The sequence below is a fragment of the Peromyscus californicus genome, unplaced genomic scaffold (assembly GCF_007827085.1).
Source record: "Peromyscus californicus insignis strain IS unplaced genomic scaffold, ASM782708v3 Scaffold_12__1_contigs__length_115047231, whole genome shotgun sequence".
Classification (NCBI taxonomy): domain Eukaryota; kingdom Metazoa; phylum Chordata; class Mammalia; order Rodentia; family Cricetidae; genus Peromyscus; species Peromyscus californicus.
The window spans coordinates 88,074,373-88,095,062 of record NW_026294413.1 but is presented as its reverse complement, the minus strand read 5'-3'; the positions used below and the strand labels follow the sequence as shown (position 1 = coordinate 88,095,062).

The window sequence follows — 20,690 nt, the reverse complement described above, 5'->3', positions numbered from 1 at the left end:
GAGTATCAACGACCACAAGCCTTTAAGTCATCTGAGCAAATACCAAAACTGAAATGTTGGTAATTGCAAGACAGAATAAATTCCATTTAATTATTGCAATCTCTGAGGCATTCTATGCTCCAGTCACAGTCTTAGTGTTTGTGTGGGTAGGAGTCTCTCTCTCTCTCTCTCTCTCTCTCTCTCTCTCTCTCTCTCTCTCTCTCTCTCTCTCTCTCTGTGTGTGTGTGTGTGTGTGTGTGTGTGTGTGTGTGTGTGTGTGTGTGTGTGTGTGTGTAAGAGCTTTTTAATTTTAGATAGGCTTACAGAGTCAGACATAACACACAGGAAGAGAATTCTGTCACTTAAAGGCCACATTGATGAAGTGGAAAATAGATGAAGCCTCATTTTCATGGAAGATTAACCAGCTCTGTGTTTGTCTAAGAATTTAGCTGTTTAAAAGCCCAATGGTGAGAGATGGGGTGGAAATGTTTCTCTGTAAGATGAATGTGCACTCGGACGAACATGGTGCCAACTGCTAGCCATCTCCAGTATGGACATTTGGCAGCCCTCATTAGAGCCGTTTCCAGCTCTCCAGGATTGATGAGCAGTCCATCTGGGGTCTGACTGGCCAGACTCCACAGGGTTTCTGCAGGTGAAAATGGGCCATATGCATAGGTGGAAGGTTTCACTGTTGAAAATAAGGGGAGCCAATAAGATGGCTCAATGGGTAAGAGGTACTTGTCACCAAGTCTGATGACCTGAGTTCAATCTCCAGAGCTCACATGGTGGAGGAGAGAACAGACAAGCTGGACTCCGGCCTCCACAAATAACACATACAGACATACATATGTGTGATAAAAAAAATACTGACAAGGATTTGAGGGGGGTGAACAGCACTCATATGGGTGTTTTCTCTGGGTCTTAGTGGTCTCCGGCAGTGTGGATACAATATTTTGCAGGATATAAAGGATATTATGCCCAAACCTATGCTTAGTGGACCCAGACTACAAGATGTTAATATTAAGTTTATAACATGATATAAAGTATTATCTGAGCTCAGATGCTTAAACACTGAAATATACACATTGTGAAATGCCTATACCTTACAAACTTCTCCTAGCCACACACACACACACACACACACACACACACACACACACACAGTGGTCCTTCTTGCAAAAACATATTTAAGTTTTGAAATGGTGAAAATGTGTGTGTGAGTGCACTGCAAAGATCCAGGATGAGGGTAGCTCCCCAACGTGCACGCCATGTGTGCACTTGGTGGGTCAGCATTTATCTGGCTGTAACCTTGGCTCAGGAATGGCTGAAGACAAAACTGATGAATGGAAAAAAATTAAACCAAATGTTCTAGGCAAAGAAAAAGAAGAGGGATGAATGAGAGGCCATGCAAGAGGTGAGGCCATGTTTCAGAGTGGACACTGTAGCTGTTCTAAGACAGGAGAGAAAGATGGAGTTACAGGGTGTGGAAGAAGGAGGGGTCCCTGAGACTAAAGTTTAGTTAAAGCTTCCAACTAGCTGAGACTCAAAAATTCCAACATAGCTGATAAGATGACACTATGGATTTTATACAAAAATATTTCCTAATAAGGAAAATAAGATGGCAATGAACCATGCTTCAGGCCTAGGCCTATAGGAAAGCGAAGGATGGCCTTATTCCTATCCTGGATACCTTCTGGAAATTTCACGAACAATACCATAAACTTTACAGTGTTTACAGTGTAAACACCCTAACTTCTCTTACAACTCTTGCTTTATCTTATCAACTTCAATCCTATCAGGTACATCTCTGGAGTTAAAAAATGATCTCACTCAGATTCGTAGTCCTATGTTTCACTCTTTCCCAGAATGCCTCTCTTCTTATTAAGCCCTGTTCTTAAATTTCTTCCAGGAGTGACTCATCCATCTGCCACAGTGAAGCTGCTCCAGTGACCCACAGAATATCTTGACCTGGAGTCCTAGCAATGAAAGGAGCAGGACAATGCAGTGACAGCCCAGTCTGGTGAACGTAATGGGATCTCATTAAAGGCATAGCTCTCGGGAGCTGTCACCCACATTGGGATGGGATTTCTTGGTAAGGTACCTCCCTTGGAGTTACAGATGCAGCTAAAAGTAACTCCAATGAAAAATTGTTTACCAAGTTGGACCTGGGTGGAATTCTTTCTCTGGTTTGTGCATGGCCTATGTAGGGTAAACAGCCATTTCTGTATGTGTCTCCAGGGAAAGTCACACATCTGCCTTCAGAGATGAGAAAAGAAGAGTGAGGCTGAGAATCCCTTATTCAGTGTCACACACAGGTTCCCTGCTCAGCCAACCTGACTCCAGAGGGCCACCATCTCAACCACATAATGGTCCCCTAACTCACCCTCCTCTACTACCAAGAGCGGGAAAGCAGGGATGTGACATGGGGAAGACTTCCAGCAAGAGGCTGAGCTCAGAGTAGTTCTCGAGATCAGAAGCCTGGATTTCCAAACCACAACAAGCCTTTTCAGCGTCACCTCTTAGGAAGAGACTGATAAACTCGGGACTGCTAAGACTGACAGCTCCAAGGTCTGAGAATTCACCTGCCTGGGTCCAAACCAATGTGAAGGAGCACTTGGCCCTCTGCCCAGGTCAGGGGTTTCTGTGCTATTAATGTGCTATTTACAGAAATATGCTCTCTAAAACATGAACTGGGGGGAGGGAGTGAGGGGTGGAGACTGACTGACTCCTGGAGCTCACTATGTAGCTGAAGATGACCTTGAACTTCTCATTCATCTGCCTCCATCTCCCAGTTGCTAAGATTATAGGTGTATGCCACCATGCACAATTTACATATTACTGGGCTATGAACCCAGAATTCTGTGGATGCTAGACAAGCACTTTCCTGAATGTACCCCAGCTTCTTCAGAACATGAGCTCTTGCATACATGCTAATCACCTGTGGCTAACAGTCCCTGGGAATGAGGCAAGAGAGGCTGGCTTTGGGTTTATACTGGGGAAAATGACTAGACACTTCCCTTCCCTGGTTTTGTTTCCTCTATAAGAGGAAAAGACACTGTGTGAATGTATTTTGTTTGTGCTCTAACAAATAAAGCTTGCCTGGAGATCAGAGTGCTGAGCTAGCCACTATAGGCCAGGCAGTGGTGACACACACATTTAATCCCAGCACTTGGGATCTCATGCCTTTGATCCCAGTACTTGGGAGGAGGAAACAGGAAGTGATATGGCTGGGCAGAGAGAGGAAGTGATAAGGCAGGGTAGAGACAGAAGCTCGGCCCCCTTCAGTCTGAGGATTCCTAGAGGTAAGAAGTCTTTCTAGTGGCTGGCTGCTCTGCTTCTCTGATCTTTCGGCTTCCACTCTGGTATCTGACTCTGGATTTTTATTATTAAGACCAATTAGAATTCGCACTACAACACTGGCTCAGGATTGAAACCAAAATGACTTTCTTTGTGCCATACGTTATTGATAAAAGAAACTCTAGGTGTTATTCCAACCTCTGACCCAAGAGCCAGTGTATCTAGGTACGAAACCCCCAAATCTAGACTGGGATTTCACTGAGTGGCAAAGCAAGATCAAGGTAAGCCCAGGTCCAGATTAATTATCTACCACATACAAGGTGTGTGGTACTGAGTGACTCACTCATCCCTCTGACCCTTCATTTGCTCACATTCAAAATGACAAGAGCTGACACCCTGATCCAGATGGGGGTGGCATTCCGGTCTGTGCCTGTTGCTCTCAGAGTACCTCAGGACTAAAAAGAACACTGACCAAGATTTTCTGCAAATCTCATCTATTGTTCTGAGCTTAAGAAAGGCAGGTCAAAGAGGTACTTACATCACTGAGTATGTTGAAGGCCTCGTTCAGAGCGATATCCAGCATTCCAATTCCTTTGGCGAAAAGTTTGTCCAAATGCTCCCTGAAGTGCTGAAATAACAATGCAGAAAAATCCATTAGGACTCTGCGTGTGTCCCCTCTGCTTGGAACCTACTCGCAGCTCATTCCCCAGCATTTCTGCCACACTCACTCCTAACTGCTTCTGGGGGTTCAGTACTGATGTCACCCCCTCTCTATCTGAGGAGGCTTTCTCAGGTCATTTGCTTCTCAGACCAGTTCATAGCGCTTCCTTTGTGTCCTAGCTTGCTTCTCTGTGGCAGTGATAAAACATGGACCAAAAACAACTCCAGAGAGAAAAAACTCCCCAGTCCATCACTGAAAGGAGGAAGGGCAGGGACTCAAGGGGGTCCTACAAAAAGAAAGTGAAGCAGAGATCCTGGAGGAAAGCTGCTTGCTGGATTGCTCCTATGGCTTCTTCAACTGCTTTCTCATTCAACCCAGGACCACCTGCCTAGGGGTGGCATCACCCACAGAGGGCACGGCTCTCCCACATCAATCATTCATCAAGAAAACCCACACAGACATGTCCACCGGCCAATCAAACAGACATTTCTCAATTGAGGTTCCCTTTGTCCAGGTATCTCTAGAGTGTATCGAGTTGAGCCTCCTTAGCGTCAGCCTAGAGTCTCTTCTGCTTCTTCTGGGTGTGTAGCAATCCAGCCTCAGCCTCATAAGAAACTATGAAACACCGAGAAGAAGCATGGCACACGTGGCACATGCATCACACAGCATACTGGAGTCTGGACTTTGCTTTTGTTTTGGTGGTCTGTGCGGAGGATGGATCCCGGGCTTGTACATGCTAGGCAAGCACTCTCCCATTGTGCCACATCCCAAAGCTCTTTACCAAGAAGTTGGTCCTTAACTGGCCCCAGGGCTGTATCATTATGGTTAGGCTCTGCTTCACAAGTCCATCTGGTATCTTATCCATCACACACGTGCAGTGGCACTCAGTGGCATTGGTTTATACTGCATGGTTACCATTCTTTTAATCCATGTGAGGCTGTGTGTTACATGCTGCTTCAGGCAAGGGCTGCTTTTATTGTTGGACATGAAGAGTCAAATGGAACAAACATGTCAGAGATTGGCTCAATGCTCTCTGTGACAAGGTCAGTTGATTTTGTTTTGTTTTTCCTGCTACAAATATAATTCATACATCAGGTGGAAAATAATTCCCCTAAAAGAGAGCTTCCAAATATTGCCATAGCTAGAGAATTCTCTGTTTCTCTTTCTTCTCTCCTTCCTCATTCCAGACTGTACCCTTCTTTTTCACCCGTAACACAAACCAACTCCGTGGTCTTAGGGATATATTTACCTCTCAGTCCAGCTCTATCTACATGCATAGTGGTTTTCCAGGATACTATTTCCCAGGTTGTGATGTCCACTAATTGCTTCTCTCTTGTGGGCCGCAAGAATACATCATAGAGATTCAGCTGTGTATTAAAGCTACACCTTGACCGGCCAAGGGTCTGTCGAGAGACAAGCCATTTATTATGAATATTTGGTGCTATCCCGCCTTAATATTCCAGCTGTCTTCTACTATGAAATTCTTGTGTGGCCAAATATTTCAGACCTGCTGAACTTCTAGGTAACTAACTTCCCTGCTGGTCCTGAATAAGGTCACATAGGCAAAGACAACCCAGCAGAAGATGCATAGCTTTGTTTCTTGTGCAAATGAACCTCAGACCATCCTCCTGACCCAAGGCCTAGTGGCTCTCCAGAGCAAGTGACTGAGAACAAAAGAGGATTTTACAAGAGGAGAGGTAGAATAACATTCCTGAGGAGGCAGAGAACCCTGTGCCCAGGGAAAGAAAGGGCAGGCATTTTCTGTAGAAACAGACAGAATGGCATGGCAAGAGAGAAGAGAGGATGACAGAGGTTCTGAGAGGGTAAGCAGATCTCAGGCAGCATAAGGAGACTGTACACTGGGCATGGCTTGAGCATACAAGACCTCAAAGCCCACCTTCACACTGACACACTTCCTCCAAAAGGCCACACCCACTCCAACAAGACCACACTCCTAATGTGCCACTCCCTGAGCCTATGGGGGCCATTTTCTTTCAAACCACCACAGGGACCCAGGCCCCTTTTTCTTTTTTCTGACTCTCTCTCTTATACTAACACATTATGTACGGCTTGAATGAGATCACTTTCTCTTTTTATGTCCTAGTTCATCTCTGCTGCTGTGATAAAATCCTAACAAAAAGCATCTTAGTGGAGAAAAGGTTTATTGGGCTTACAATTCCAGGCTCCAGTCCATCACTGAGGAGAAGCCCAGGCAGGAAATGGAGCAGTTAGTCAAATCGCAACCACAGACATGAGCTTCCTTCCTCACTTGCTTGATGTTTATCTACTTTCTCCTATCTTACCCTGTTTAGGAATCCCTGCCTAGGCCATTGGTTCTCAATCTTCCTAATGCAGTTTTAAAACAGTTCCTCATTGTGGTGACCCCAACCATAAAATCATTTTGTTGCTACTTTTAACTGTAATTTTGCCACTCTTATGAGCTGTAATGTAAATATCTGATATACAGGAGATCTGATATTCGACTCCTAAGGGGGTTTGTGACCCACAGATTGAGAACCACTGGCCTAGAGACTGGTGCTGTCCACAATGCGATGAGCCTTTTAACAGTTAATAATCAAGACAGTCACTCACAGACATGCCCACAGGCCAGTCTGATCTAGATGTTTCCTCAGGAATACTCTCCTCCCAGATGACTCTAGGTTGGGTCCAACTGACAAACTAACCAGCACACCTTCCCAGATGAAGAAATGGGTTCATTTACGAGACCCACCCACTGTCACGCAAGGGCGTTGACCCAGGACTTTTACTATAATCTAGGAGAAGGCAGTCATCAAGGTTAAGACTGCTGGTAAGTCAGGGAGGAAACCTGGGTCCCACTGGTCACCTGGCCACTGCAGGAGCAGAACTCACATGGGTGAAGCAAATAGCCGAGAAGAAAAGGGGCATGGTGGTTCGAATGAAAATGAGCCCCATAGCCCCACAGGGAGTGACACTATTAAGAGGTGTGGCCCTGTTCGAGTAGGTGTGGCCTTGTTGGTGGAAGTGTGTCACTGTGGAGGCAGGCTTTAAGGTATGATACATGCTCAAGCTATGCCCAGTGATGACAGTTCACTTCCCGTTGCCTGGGGATCAAGATGTAGAACTCTCCGTTTCTTCTCCAGCACCATGTCTGCCTGCATGCTGCCATGAAGATAATGGACAAAAACCTCTAAAACTGTAAGCCAGCCCAAATCCAATGTTTTCCTTTATAAGTGTTGGCATGGTCATGGTGTCTCTTCACAGCAATAGACACCCTAACAAAGGCAAGGGGAAAAGACTGGGCAGTGATAACAGGGCTAGACCACTGAATACAGACATGCCCAGCCTTTTCGGATGAGCAAGTCAGTACACTTGCTCCTTTGTTTATTCAGTTTTAGTTGCATTGGGCATCTGCCTGGGTGGTGGATGGAGCAGAGCATATCAGGGCTAGGACCACAGGAAGAAATTTCTGTTCCATCCCATCCGCATTATGCCTCTCCTTTAAGACATTTTTCTTCTCTGGGCCTTCTCTTTCCTCTTAGCAATCAGAGGCATGAGGCTGGTGAAGACACACCTGAAGAGGATTGTGGTACAAGAAAGCAATGTGAAACCATCTTCATCTCAGAATCACTGTTTCCCACAGCTCATGATAGGAAATGACAGTCACATCATAGAGCTGCGATCACTAAGAAAGAGAGGGTGCTTACCCATGAGCACCTGGATGACTGATCCAGGAACCCATGCAGTGCCGGTGCTGAGATGTTCAAAGGAAGAAGTGATTCTGAGAGAGCTCAGGTTCAGTAGATGGGAGTTCTGCCAGGGTCCAGTCATCACTCTCCTTCTTAAGGATCCTGCCAGCCTATCCCCATGTTCTCCAGCCATTCTCACAACCACACCACGGCCACAGGCACCCTTCCACACACACCCTGCTCTGTGGAAGTGCAATTTGGACTTCTTTAAAAGTTTTCACAGATGGAGGGAAAACAGGGGTGAACTGAGTAGGGAGGATTATTAGCAATATTTAAATATTAATAAGAAAACCAGAAAGCTGGTGGCTGTGGAGGTGGCTTAGCTGTTAAAGTACTTGCATCACAAGCAAGCGAGCTTGAGTTCAGCTGGAAGACAGGAAATGGAGACAGGAGGCTCTCGGGAGCTCATTGGCCAGCCAGTCTAGTGAGAGACCCTGTCTTAAAAATAAGGTGGAGAGCAGATGAGGAAGACTCCAACAATAACACACATGTGCACATTTTCACACACACCCCACCCCCATCATGATCCGAAACTTTTTTTTTCAATTTCTTTTTTTATAATTAAATTTAATTTTACATATCAGCCACGGATTCCCCTGTCCTCCCTCCTCCCGCCCCCCCAACCTTTCCCCCAGCCCACCCCCTATTCCGAAACTTTATACTTCAGATGCCTTCCATGCCAACTGCCTCATTTGCAGTTTTATAATCCAATACACCTCGGAAAATAACATCTTGCCCTTCAAGGGCCAGGTTGTTTAAAATGAATACAAACATGGTTAATTTCACTGACCCATAATCCCCAAGGGTCCATGGGAGCCTAGCTACAGCAGAATGGAAGGTTCCAAATTGCTGGGCAGGGAACTGCTCACAGCTGTGGATGGAAGGTAGCCAGTCCCCACGCCTTTCCTAAATTAAACAGTTTGTGGGGAAGTAGTGACAGCCCCATCGTATTATTAAACTTCAATAAAGGAAGAGTAGGGTGGCTTTTTATCTTTGCTTCTGGCAATTCATGTGGCATATTCGGCTGCCCAGGAAAAGGCCTTGCTTCCAAAGCAATTAGCTAAGCTTACTGCCTGGGGAGATAAACCTGCCAGGGCTCCCCATGCTCAGTGCCAGCAGGGAGAACCATGGAACCTGCTTATCTTCTCCACACAGAACCACCACCCGGCCAGTGGAGGACTGGCGCAATGGCTCTCCCTCCAGCTGCATTTGGTTTGGTAGAATCATACTGATGGTTCTCTCTGTGGCAACAGGACTCCCGTGCTCTCCTGTCCATGTGTCTTAGTTAGGGTTTCTATTGCTGTGACAAAGCGCCATGACCAAAAGTAATTTGGGAAGTGTCTTCAGTTAGAGTTTCCATTGCTGCAATGAAACACCATGACTAAAAAGCAAGTTGCTGAGAAAAGGGTTTATTTGGCTTGCACTTCCACGTTTCTGTTCATCACAGAAGGAAGTCAGGACAGGAACTCAAACAGGGCAGGAACTTGGAGGCAGGAGCTGATGCAGAGGCCATGGAGGGTGCTGCTTACTGGCTTGCTCCTCATGGCTTGCTCAGTCTGCTTTCTGAACCCAGGACACCATTCCAGGGATGGCCCCATCCACAATAGGGTGGGCCCTCCTGCAGCAATAAGAAATTAAGAAAACGCCTTATAGTCAGTTCTTATGGAGGTATTTTCTCAGTTTAGGCTCCCTCCTTTCAGATAACTCTAGTTTGTGTGTCAGGTTGACTTAAGACCAAACAGCACAACTGACCCCTTGTCAACTTGACACACAAACACATCACTATTAAGCCACACCTTTCCTTTCTTATTCATCTCCAAGATCTCACATTAAAAACATAAATAACTTTAAAAGTCCCACAGTCTTTACCAATTCAAACACATTCAAATTTTAGTCTCTTTAGAATATCCAATCTCTCCAAACTCTACAATCTCTTTGAAAAGTTCAAAGCTTTTAAGTTGTGAGGCTCTTATAAAATCAGAATTAAATACTTCTTCCAGAGGGAAGAACCAGGGCATAGTCACAATCTGAATCAAGCAAAACCAAACTCCAACAGTATAAATAACTCATGTCCAATTATCTGAGATTCACTCACAATCTTCTGGATTCCTCCAAGAGGCCTGGGTCACTTTTGTCTGTTCTGCCCTCTGCAGCACACACAGCTTGTCTTCTAGGCTCTGATTGGCTCCACTCCACTACTGCTGCTGTTCTTGGCGGTCATCCCATGGTACTGGCATCTCCAAAACTGATGGGGTCCCTTGCTACACGTAGGCTACACTTTCACCAATAACTCTCATAGGTACTTTTCCTGGTGCCATGCATTGACTTCTCTGCATGAACCCTTCATTCCTGGGTCTTCAACGGCCACCAAGGCTGCACCTTCACCAATGGCCTCTCATAGTGCCAAGCCTCAAGTGCAAGACCCCTTCATGCCTTCAAAACCAGTACCACCTTGGTGACTCTTACAGTACCAAGTTCAGATGCCAGCTCAAGGTACAACCTTGGCCACCTCAGGAACACAGCTTGTGTGTGCTGACCCTGAGAAAACACTTCCTAGAAAATTTCACCTCAATGATGCTGGTCTCTTGTTAATCCTGACTGACTCTTCAGCCCCAGCTGACTAGAATGACAGACTCTTAATTGAAAATATCAAATTACCCTGATAGAGTCCTTAAACTTCCCCCTGAAACTTCAAAAGGCAGGCCTCTATCTTCTGCACTGTGCTCAACATGCTTATCTTCCAAGTTCCTACAGAACATCCTACTGAGTGCTTAACACTCAATGGCTTTTCTAGACTAAAGTTCCAAAGTACTTCCACAATCCTCCCCAAAACATGGTCAGATCTGCCACAGCAATACTCCACTATGCTGGAGTATTGTTTTAATTAGGGTTATTGTTGTGATGAAACACCATTACCAAAAAGCAAGTTGGAGATGAAAGGGTTTATTTGGCTTCCACTTCCACAGTATTGTACATCACTGAAGGAAACCAGGACAGGAACTCAAACAGGAAGGATCCTGGAGACAGGAGCTGATGCAGAGACCATGGAGGGGTGCTGCTTACTGGCTTGCTCCCTATGACTTGCTCAGCCTGCTTTCTTACAGAACCCAGAACCACCAGCCCAGGAGTGGTCACACCCACAGTGGGCTGGGCCCTCCCACATCAATAAGTAATTAAGAAAATGCCTCACAGCTGGTTCTTATGGAGGCATTTTCTCAATCAAGCTTCCTGCCTTTCAGATAACTCAAGTTTGTGTGTCGAGGTAACATAAGATACCAGTGTCCCTCAGTGTGTTTGGCTCTAGAAGTTATCACACACAGTGACTGTCAGGTGGCCCAAGGCGAGGCAGAAAATAAAATCAGGGGAGTCCTAAGGCCATGAGAGGGAAAAGGAAGTCCTCAGCTTCTCTGCAGCAACAAGACAACAGTGAGAGCACAATCAGCAATGGCATACAGCCTTGCTCCCCTGTAGACTGTGGACCCACAATCTTCCAGGGATTTTAGCAGGAACCGCATTTGCAGAGAAAGAACATGTGCTCAACTCCTATGTGATCCTGGAGTTCTTTTTTGTTTGTTTTTTTCCTTAACAGATTATAATTCCATCCAGGGCAATTTTGAAGCTGCCCTATAATCTCACTTAACAAGAAAGAGGAGGAATTGGGGGGGGGTAGAGTTTCTTAACAACCATTTAAGATGTGCCTTGGCAGCAATAAGGAGGTATACATGGTTAATAATAAGAAAATTACTCGTCTCCCTTGGGAAGCCTAAACCCACACTTGGATATATCTTTCTGAGCACCCTCCTACTTAAAGTTTATATTATAATATCTTTAATAAAACTTCAAATTGTTTCATACTGGCTGGATCTTTTCTGCTTTAGTGCCACAAATTTCAGTCTAGCCCGAGCTGAAGTTCTAAAAGAGGAGGGGAACTTCTCAACTTCTCAAGCAATTGAATGTAACAGAGTGGAAATGGGCCTCTGTCCCCCACTGCTGACAAAAGTACATGTTTTGACAGACTAGAATCCAGATGGCCTAAGAGTGCTTTATTAGTTCTCCAGAGGAACAGAACTTAAAGAGTGTGTGTGTGTGCGTGTGTGTACATATAAAGAGATTTATTAGAGTAGCTTACAGGCTATGGTCCAGCTAATCCAATAATGCTGTCTACCAACAAAAGGTCCAAGAATACAGTAGTTGTTCAGTCCGCTAGGCTGGATGTCTTAACTGGTCTTCAGTAGATGCTGGAGTCCCTAAGAAGTAGGCTCTAATGCCAGTGAAGGATGGACTTAACAGCAAGAATGAGGGCAAGCAGGCAAAGAGCAACAGCTTCCTTCTTCCATGTCCTTCATACAGGCTGCCAGCAGAAGGTGTGGCCCAGATTGAAAGTGGATCTCCCCACCTTAAAAGTTCTGTATTAAAACTGGGTCTTCCCACGTCAAGTTATTGAATTAAGAAAAACAGTCCCTCATAGGTGTGCCCAGCTGCCTGGGTTTTAGTTCATTCCAGATGCAGTTCAGTCGACAACCAAGAATAGCCATTATAAGGGCCCTGTTGAGGCCCTCCAAGTTTTAGTCCCAGTAACAGATGTGGTTCCATTTTCCTTTTAACAGGAATGCAGCTTTCGACAGTCCCATCAGCCAAATAGATGAATGGTCTAGCAGCCATAATGGCTGTCTCACCATGAGATTGCCATGTAAGCTTTCACAGGGCTCTGTGGTCCAAATCCAAACCACTGAAGCCCATCTACCAAAGACCACGGCTTCCTATACCTATATTCTAGTTGCACTTAGTTACTACTAGGTTATTTACTGTAAACAGGGGCTCTCTGTCCTGACATAAGTACTCCTGACAATATACACTGGTCACCCCAACTTCAACCCCAGACTGATTCTCTTAGGCACCTGTTTAGCTTGAGAAATCCCCTGGCTGAATTCTATAGCCATTTTGGCCGCATGTCTCAGGAATACAGGGCCAGGACTAGTCAGTAGATTTTACAGTAGAAAGGCACACATCTGTGGCATGGCCACTTCCAAACTCAGACTCTAGTAAACCAGGCTACCATTTGATTGCACTGGGAGAAAGCAGAGACACAGTGTTTCTAAAAAATGAAAATGGAATGGTCGGAGGAGGTAGCTCAGCTGTTAGAAAGTTGGTGGGGGCAGGGCACGAATTCTGAACCCTTCCAGGGTCTCTTTCCTATTGTGGATAACAAATTGAAGTGTCTAAAGGCAGCAGCTGTTTAAAGCCAGTGCCAAATTAGACACAAGATGGATCTCTTGGACATGAACACGTGCTATTTCACGGCAGGTTCCTCACATCAGCTACAGCTCCATTTTCATGGCAAAAGCACTGATTATTCCCTGTAAGACGATGACAGCGGTCACCTCAGCACAGGAGATTCTCCACTGGGAGGCCTGTCAAGTGGACCAGCACTCCCACCACATCAGTCCCTGTTGTCCTAGAGGAGACACATTCATCACCGTACGCAGCCCACCACGGAGTCAGAGCAGACCTGCTGCCATGCTTCACGTGAGGCCACTGCAGGGTCCAGATGCTCCGAGGAAAGCCACAGCCCCGAGACTTCTAGACAGGACACCTGCTTTGTGTGCCAATGCAAGACGGTAGCCCCGAGACTTCTAGACAGGACACCTGCTTTGTGTGCCAATGCAAGACGGTAGTGGGCATGTGAAACAGCAGGCCTTGCCCTTCGTGTCTGCCTGACATCCCTAAAGGGCCAAGTTCATCCTTCATCAACTTTATGAGGGCCTTGATTTGATGAAATGTCTTTCTCAGAGCAAGAATGCTTTCATGAGCTGGGGTGTCCAGAAGACAGAAGTCAGTTTCAGTCCATTCCAGCCATGATGCCAACTTGTACTTTCGCGCTGGAGAAATGTGAGTTTATAGCCGGTGCCCAGGGAGAATACAAAGCATTGTGCATGCCAGTGAGCTCATCCACACAGAGCCATCATCTCCTAGGCATGCGGGCAGTCCTCTGCACCCACATTAAGAACTATAGGCCCGAATACAAGGCTGACAGGGACCAAGATGCATGCATGGATTCATGAAGATTTGTGGTTTTATAAAAAGTATATTTAATTAAAATGTGTTTGTTACAATGATCTCTGTATTTTGTCAGACATAATTATATATGAGTATTAAACTGAATCGTGTCCATCTCATCCATTCACACTCAAGTCTGGGAATAAACAAATACCCTGGCTGGCAATGTAGTTTTAAGTATCTATCAGCATTATTTGATGAATCCCTGACTGATGACTACTCAGATTTTCAGGATTTTATTTTTTCCAGTCTTTACTCCTGTGAACATCATTGGGCCTACATTGTAAGACATTTGCCCGATAACACCATCATAGCAACTTCATGGATGTAAATGATCAATAAATATGCAGTAAATACATTTCTTTGAAATATCACAAGGAGTTATTACAGAAATTTAATGAGTAACTCAGATAGTGCTTAATACAAATCAGCAGTTAGTAAGTGCTCAGTAAACACAAGGTCTCTGCAGGATAACTGGAGATCACAGTGTCAGAAAGCACTGTGTTTGGGGTCTTGTTTTTAAGTCTCTCAGCAGACACGCTTTCTCCCCTTCCAAGGCTACATACAAGGAAAGGAAAGTTGCCCTCTCTGCTGATGGGATGAGAGAGTGTAGGTGTTTTGGGGAAGGGACTCGGCCATACCTGGGGACTGTTTCTCTCCTGGCTCTGCTCTGTTTTACTTGTCAGAGCAGGCTTGCGCCAACATGGCTACCCTCTTTAGCAGGCTCACATTTTCCTAGCTCTAGGAAAAGTTGGCAAGTGTTAGGGTTGCCAGCTAAAATACAGACCTCCAAATTAACACCAAGTTTCAGATAAACAAGAAATAGTACATGAAAAATTCATTGCCGGTCAATACGTACAATATGCTTCAATTCCCTGCGCGTTTGGGGCGGCCTGCAGCTGGTGTTCCGTGTCTCTTAGCGTTAACCAGTCTTGGTCTGCTCCTTCTAGGGTTGCTGTCCAGCCCACTCACGGCCTCTGCCATCACAATGGACAGGGTGTTCCAGGTTCTTACTCAGCTTTAGCCTCGACCTGGGATCAGGCATTTTTTCTAAAGAGCCCAGGAAATCCTGCCCTGTTTAATTTTTTTCAACTTGACACAAACTAGTGTTTCCTGGGAAGAAGAAACTACAACAGAGGAGTTGCCTCAATCAGACTGGCCTGCAGGCATACGTGTGACACGTTTCCTGGATTAAAGGCTGATATGAGCAGGGCCAGTCCAGCAAGGGCAATGCCACCACTGCATGTGCTTCTGGGTCGTAGAAGAGAGCAAGTTGGGCAAGCCATGGGTAGAGAGCCAGGAAGCAGTGCCCCGCCCACCCCCATGGTCTTTGCCTCAGTCACTGCCCCAAATTCCTATGCTGACTTCCCTTGATGACGGACTGTAACGTGTAAGCTGAAATTAACCTTCTCTTCCACCAACACTGGTTTGGGTTAGTGTTTTATTATCAAGGCAAGAGAAAAGCGAACTAGGGCATTCTCATTTACACTTACCCTTATTCTCCTGGGTACACACTCAGCAGTGAGGAGGATGGAGGAGCAGGGACAGAAAACAGCAAGGGGCCAGGTGAAGGGGCCGAGAAGGAAAATGGCCACATAGAAGATAGAGGGGCTCATGAGAAGTCTGGAATGTGGCACAGTCCAAGATTGACTAGGCAAGGACAGGAATGCCAGCCAGGCCATGGGCATTGTAAGTAGAGGAATAGACACGCCAAAACCCCAGGATAGGAGAGAATGGGGTATCTAAGTGACTCTGAGGGCAGAGAACAGAACAGGAGGACTCTGTGTGCCATGGGTATGGGGAGGAAGGCAGGAGCCCATTAAGCAGGAATGTCCAGGCACTTGGAGCTGTCATGCAACAGACTGCTAGTCAGATGGCTGTGTGAAGATTAAAAAAAAAAATCTCAAAACTCAGTGCTGAGAAGAAATGCCAGCTTTAGGGGTTAGGGGAGCCTGAGGTCACAGCAGGTAAGCAATGAGAATAAACAGAAATACAGACCTCGGGAAGAGGGCAATGGAGGCCCAAGGCCAACTCCTTCAAAAGCAAATCAGCTGTGATCCAAAGGTAACAGAAGGATAGATTTTCAACCACAGGATATGAAGACATAGGCATCAGGGAGCTTTAGAGACATCTTGCATGCTCCCACTGAGAAAATTAAGATTCAGTCACTAGCAAGAAAATGAAACTGAAGAAATCACTCCAAGAAAGAATTATGTGATTCCTCTATAAAGTTTTTGTTTTCAAGCTCCCGGTTGGAAGATTAAAGATACAGATCTTTTAAATATTCCAGTTGTTTTTTCTGAAGTAAAACATCTCTTTGTAATTCTTCAGTCCCCCTGGCCAGTGGGAATGTCAATGTATAGACCCGATGTGTTCTTTTAGGGCCTTGTAATGGTTCCTCAATCTTCACTGTGCTGAGGCTGCAGTTTTGAGCCCCATAGTTGAAGCAGACCTGTGACATTTCCTCTCATCCCTCTGTGAAGGCTGCCCGTGTAGTTCTTTCTTGCGTCTAGACAGGAGATGACCCACTCACAGCAATTCCCCAGTGTCTCTCCCTGTGTCACCAGCTTCAGGGATGCTTGGTCCCTCCTCTGAACACAGAGTGCCCATCCCAGCTGTGCACAGCTGTGCAAGTTAGGAGCAGTCCAATCAGACAGCAAGCCACGCTGCTGACTCTTCCCCAGAGGTCAGGGAGGGCTTTTCTTTTTCAGTCTGGAAGGCAGTAGGTTCCAGGAGCCTAATTAACACCTCCCTATTTGCTTCTTAATGGAAGCTAAAGGAATTTTAGAAAGAAAATCATTATTTCAAAGAAGCATCGTGACATATGCTTACTACCTGGCATGGGTGGTACCCTTCACAGAGATAATAAATGAGAATGCTAAGATATATCCTTTACGTGGAAGTCAGGTGTTCCGTGTCCCTCTCCCCTGCCTCTACTGGTCAGTTCCCCTGTGGTTCAGGGTCCCTGGGCTGCTGATTCTAACCAGAGTAGGATAATGAGTCAGTATCTCTCAACGAGTAAGGGGATGATAACAGGAACGAGAGAATTTATATTACTTTGTTACAAAAGTGAATCTATACCGTGATACTTTCCAGTCTGTAAGACCCATGCTCCACAGCAAGCAGCCAGGGGAAACAGAGGCCATAGCTTTCAGCACCAGCATGGAGATCTCCAACTGTGCAGCCCATGAGCAGTGTGGTCTATGTGAGTCTTTATATCACAGAGTTTGGCAAAGAGGAAGAGCCTTATAGTATTAAAAGGATACATTCTGTTTTTAAAACCTACCCCATGGTTTTCAGTCTTAATTATGGGGGTGATTTGGGTAAAGCCTCTTTGCCTCACTACCAAAATAAGGACAACAGATTAGACAGTCAAGGCATTTGGAAGGTCAGTCAGATAACACGTGTATGATACCGAGCAAAGGATCTAACACATAAACTCTTGAACACTTCTGGATGTTCCTAGGGGAATTAAAAAAACCATTTCATCTGAAATAGTTGTAGGACTTCACAGAAGTTTCAAAATAATATTGGTTCCCATGCTCTCACCCCAGTTTCCCCCAGTGGTAATACTTTTACCAAAGAACAACTCTCTAAACCAACAAACTGACAGTGGCACAGTACTGTGAAGTAAACTACAGTCCTCACTGGGTTATATCAGTTTTCATAATCGCTGTATGTATGCATGCTACTTTATAAAATGTTATCATATGAACAGGCTCACTTTCACCATTAGGAAACTGTTCTCTCACTGAAGAGAAAAGCACTCTCACAGCGTGCTCCACAATTAAGCTCTAGAGACCACTGATTCTTCTTTATCACTGAAATACTCATGTAAAGATTTATTTTTTATTTATGTGTGTGTGGCAGTGTACATGTGTATGCACCAATGTGCGCAGTACACACAGAGGCCAGAAGAGGGCATTATATCCCCTGGAGCTGTAGTTACAGGTGGTTGTGAGCTACCAGTGTGGATGTTGGGAATTAAGTTTTAGTCCTGCAAGTGCTCTTAGCCTCTAAGCCATCTCTCCAGCCTCTATCACTGGCATCTAATTTAGAGCATATCATATGACTGGAATCATGCAAGTGCTACCTTTAGAGACTGGCCTTTGTCACCCAGCATGATGCCCATCACACACATACAAAAGGGCCTTTGTCAGCCTTGTTGACAACCATACCCTCAAAGCCCCAACAGTGCTCAGCCTGAGGCAGATAATTATCTCTCAAACTAGGTTTTTAAAATTAACAAGCATATAAAGGCTTACATGTATGCAAAAGCTAAATATTATTTGGTCCAATTTCAATTCCATGGCTTACCCCAAGGAATCAGTCAAGCAAATATCCAAATGTTTATATGAACCATGTCTATCATAGCACTATTTATAATGATAATAAAAAGCATGCTATATATTGAACAATAAGGAGGATGAAATGTTATGTAGTCATATAAATATTGTAGATGAACTTATATATGCCTATAAAGGTCATTTCAAGTTACTCTTGGTTTTAAGAGACACATAAATAAGATGTACTTTAAGAAAAAAGAACATCAGATGGCCTTCCCAATAAATACAAAAATGTGTTATTGACTATTTTTGATAGCATAAATACACACAGCTTAGGATTCTCTTCCTTTTGCTTATTCATATTATGAATGAGATTTTTCATTATGTAAAAGCATCATTTAAAAAATCATCACTGCTATGGATAAGTCTTGCTACCAAGATGTCCTTATTTGTGGAAGGGTTCCATATTTTGGAATCTTAGCCCCAAAGTCATCATTAGATGCCTGTCCTCTGGGCAGTGAGACCGTGTAATAAGAGATGCGTTTGCCTTCCAGAAGCTTTGCTGATGCTAAAGACCAGCATATGGGAAGACGAATCTGGGCATCTGCTGGGAACTAGAAAGACCTCCAAGGGGAACTAAGAGGAGCTAGCCCTTAAAGAACAAAGTAACGGATTAGATAGGTGTGGTGGAGACAGCCTGGTAGTGGTAGCAAATAAAATTAAGAACAGTTTATGAGAAGGGAGCGAACTATTTGGAGAGCTCACCAGTCCTACCTAGAAAAAGGCAAGGACAGTACCTTTCCTCCCTTAGGGCCACCTAAAAGGAGCCCTAGGAACTAGGCACACAGGTGGGCAAGCTCCCAGCCTAGCTCCCTAATTGAACTTGTTTGTACTACAAACAAAACTGACCAATTACAACAGAGCAGATGGAAGCTTGCACCCCCAGTACCGCCCCCCCCGCGACCACCTCTTTCCACACACTCATTGGTCATGACACCAAACAGAACAGAGGGGACCAGCCACCCAAGCCTCCACCTTCAGACAAAGCATCCAGACAGCAGCAGACACTGCGTTTCTTCAACTGTGGTTTGAACTCCCAGCCTGACAGGCAGGTGTGCTTGAGTTTCTGATCCAGGCCCCTCACAGGGTCTGAACTAAGAAGGAGCTGCCTCCTTTCGTGGCAAGAAAAATTTTCACCAAGTGGGAAGAAACCAAAAACTACCTTTACAAATAATCACAAAGATGAGGCATCCTAAAACCGAAAACTCAGCCCACGTACCTGGAAAATGTCCTGCTATAATTGAGGGTTCTTGCTCTTAGTATGATCAGTTCAATACTTTGAGAAGGCTCCCAACAGATAGACAGAAAGGGAACTATTTATTATCAGAGCTAATAAAAGTGGATGTAAATGTGGAGTTAGCTTTCTTGGTCATGGAACCTCTGTAGTCACCTTTGTCCCACGCTCTGAAGGGTCCTGCTCTTACTTAATGCTCTGGGACATGGTCATCATCTTTAAATTCAACAAACAAGAAGCTCTGCTCTTCTGTTTTATACACAGACCATGTTCTGTTGCTCTAGTAAAACACCTGTTCCTGGGTCATTTATAAATGAATGAGGCTTATTTTGTCTCACAGTTCCAGAAATCCAAGGGTGCAGATGACTGCTCAGCTGGCAGGGGATTCAAGTTTGTCTATGTGTGGCAGCGAGGAAGAAACATGAGCAGAGAGGTGAAAGGTGGGCAGCTCAGTGTGTCACAACCCACTGGCTCACAAAAGTAAACTGTTCCTGGGTGTACATCTGGGGCTGCTGGTCTTCAGACCCAGCTTTTACAGTGGGACTTAGGCCTCAGCGTGAGTTTTGGTAGTGACTAACTGTAACCAGACTGTGGCAGCACTGAAAATCACGTGACCCACCCTGATGGCTACAGAGGCTTATGTTAGGCTACCTAAGGACAGGGGTGGTGAGAAAGGGCTGTCTCCGGTTACAGAGTTTTGATCTTCGTCTCTACACAAATGTTTACCAGGTTTAATAGATGCCTCGCTTCAGTTTCCAGGGTCCTGACATCAGAGAGCAGGATTTCTCTTCAACCAGCAACTGGCTAAAGAATCCTCCACAGTCCGCTCGATGGAGTAGTTTTAAAATTAGCTTGTGTGAGAGATCAGGGTAAAAGGAACATATTTAGAAAACTACTCCTAACCATGAAAGGGCCAGCCATTCCGAACCCTCAAAGCAGTCAATCACTTGATTCTAGCTCTTAGGGCTTTGATGGACAGTGATGCTGAGAGGCTGCGGCAGGATGCTCATAGCATGCCTACATTCACACAGATGCAAGTGGAGCTGCCAGAACTGAAGGGTGCTGGGAATATGAGCTGTGGTATCTAACAATGTGCTGGTGAGCAGACTGTCACCAAATCCCTGGGAAGCTTGCTAAGAATACTCAATGGCTCCAAGCTTAAAGGCTCTGTACTTTATAAAAGATGCCAGTATGAAAAGTACCTATTACCTCTTATGAGTGGGACAGTGAGACAAAATAGCTCACTTAGGTAGGAGCTGGAAATAATGCGAAGGCCTCCTTTGGCTTTGGCACCCCGCTCTGAAGCCCTTTGAACTACCTCTGGGTCTCAAGTCAGGCTGTTACTGCAGTCTTGCCATCACCATCCTTGACTGTGATGACGAGAATGG

At 45.2% G+C, this 20,690-nt stretch overlaps 1 protein-coding gene across 2 annotated transcripts in view; it reads right to left on the bottom strand.

The window, feature by feature from the left end:
- Positions 1-20,690, bottom strand: part of Cacna2d3 (calcium voltage-gated channel auxiliary subunit alpha2delta 3) — an 844,638-nt gene that overhangs the window by 401,423 nt on the left and 422,525 nt on the right. For both annotated transcript variants that reach the window (XM_052733778.1, XM_052733779.1), the window contains exon 10: positions 3,815-3,904. In XM_052733778.1, the coding sequence (XP_052589738.1) occupies positions 3,815-3,904 (90 nt within the window). The remainder of the gene's footprint in view (positions 1-3,814; positions 3,905-20,690) is intronic.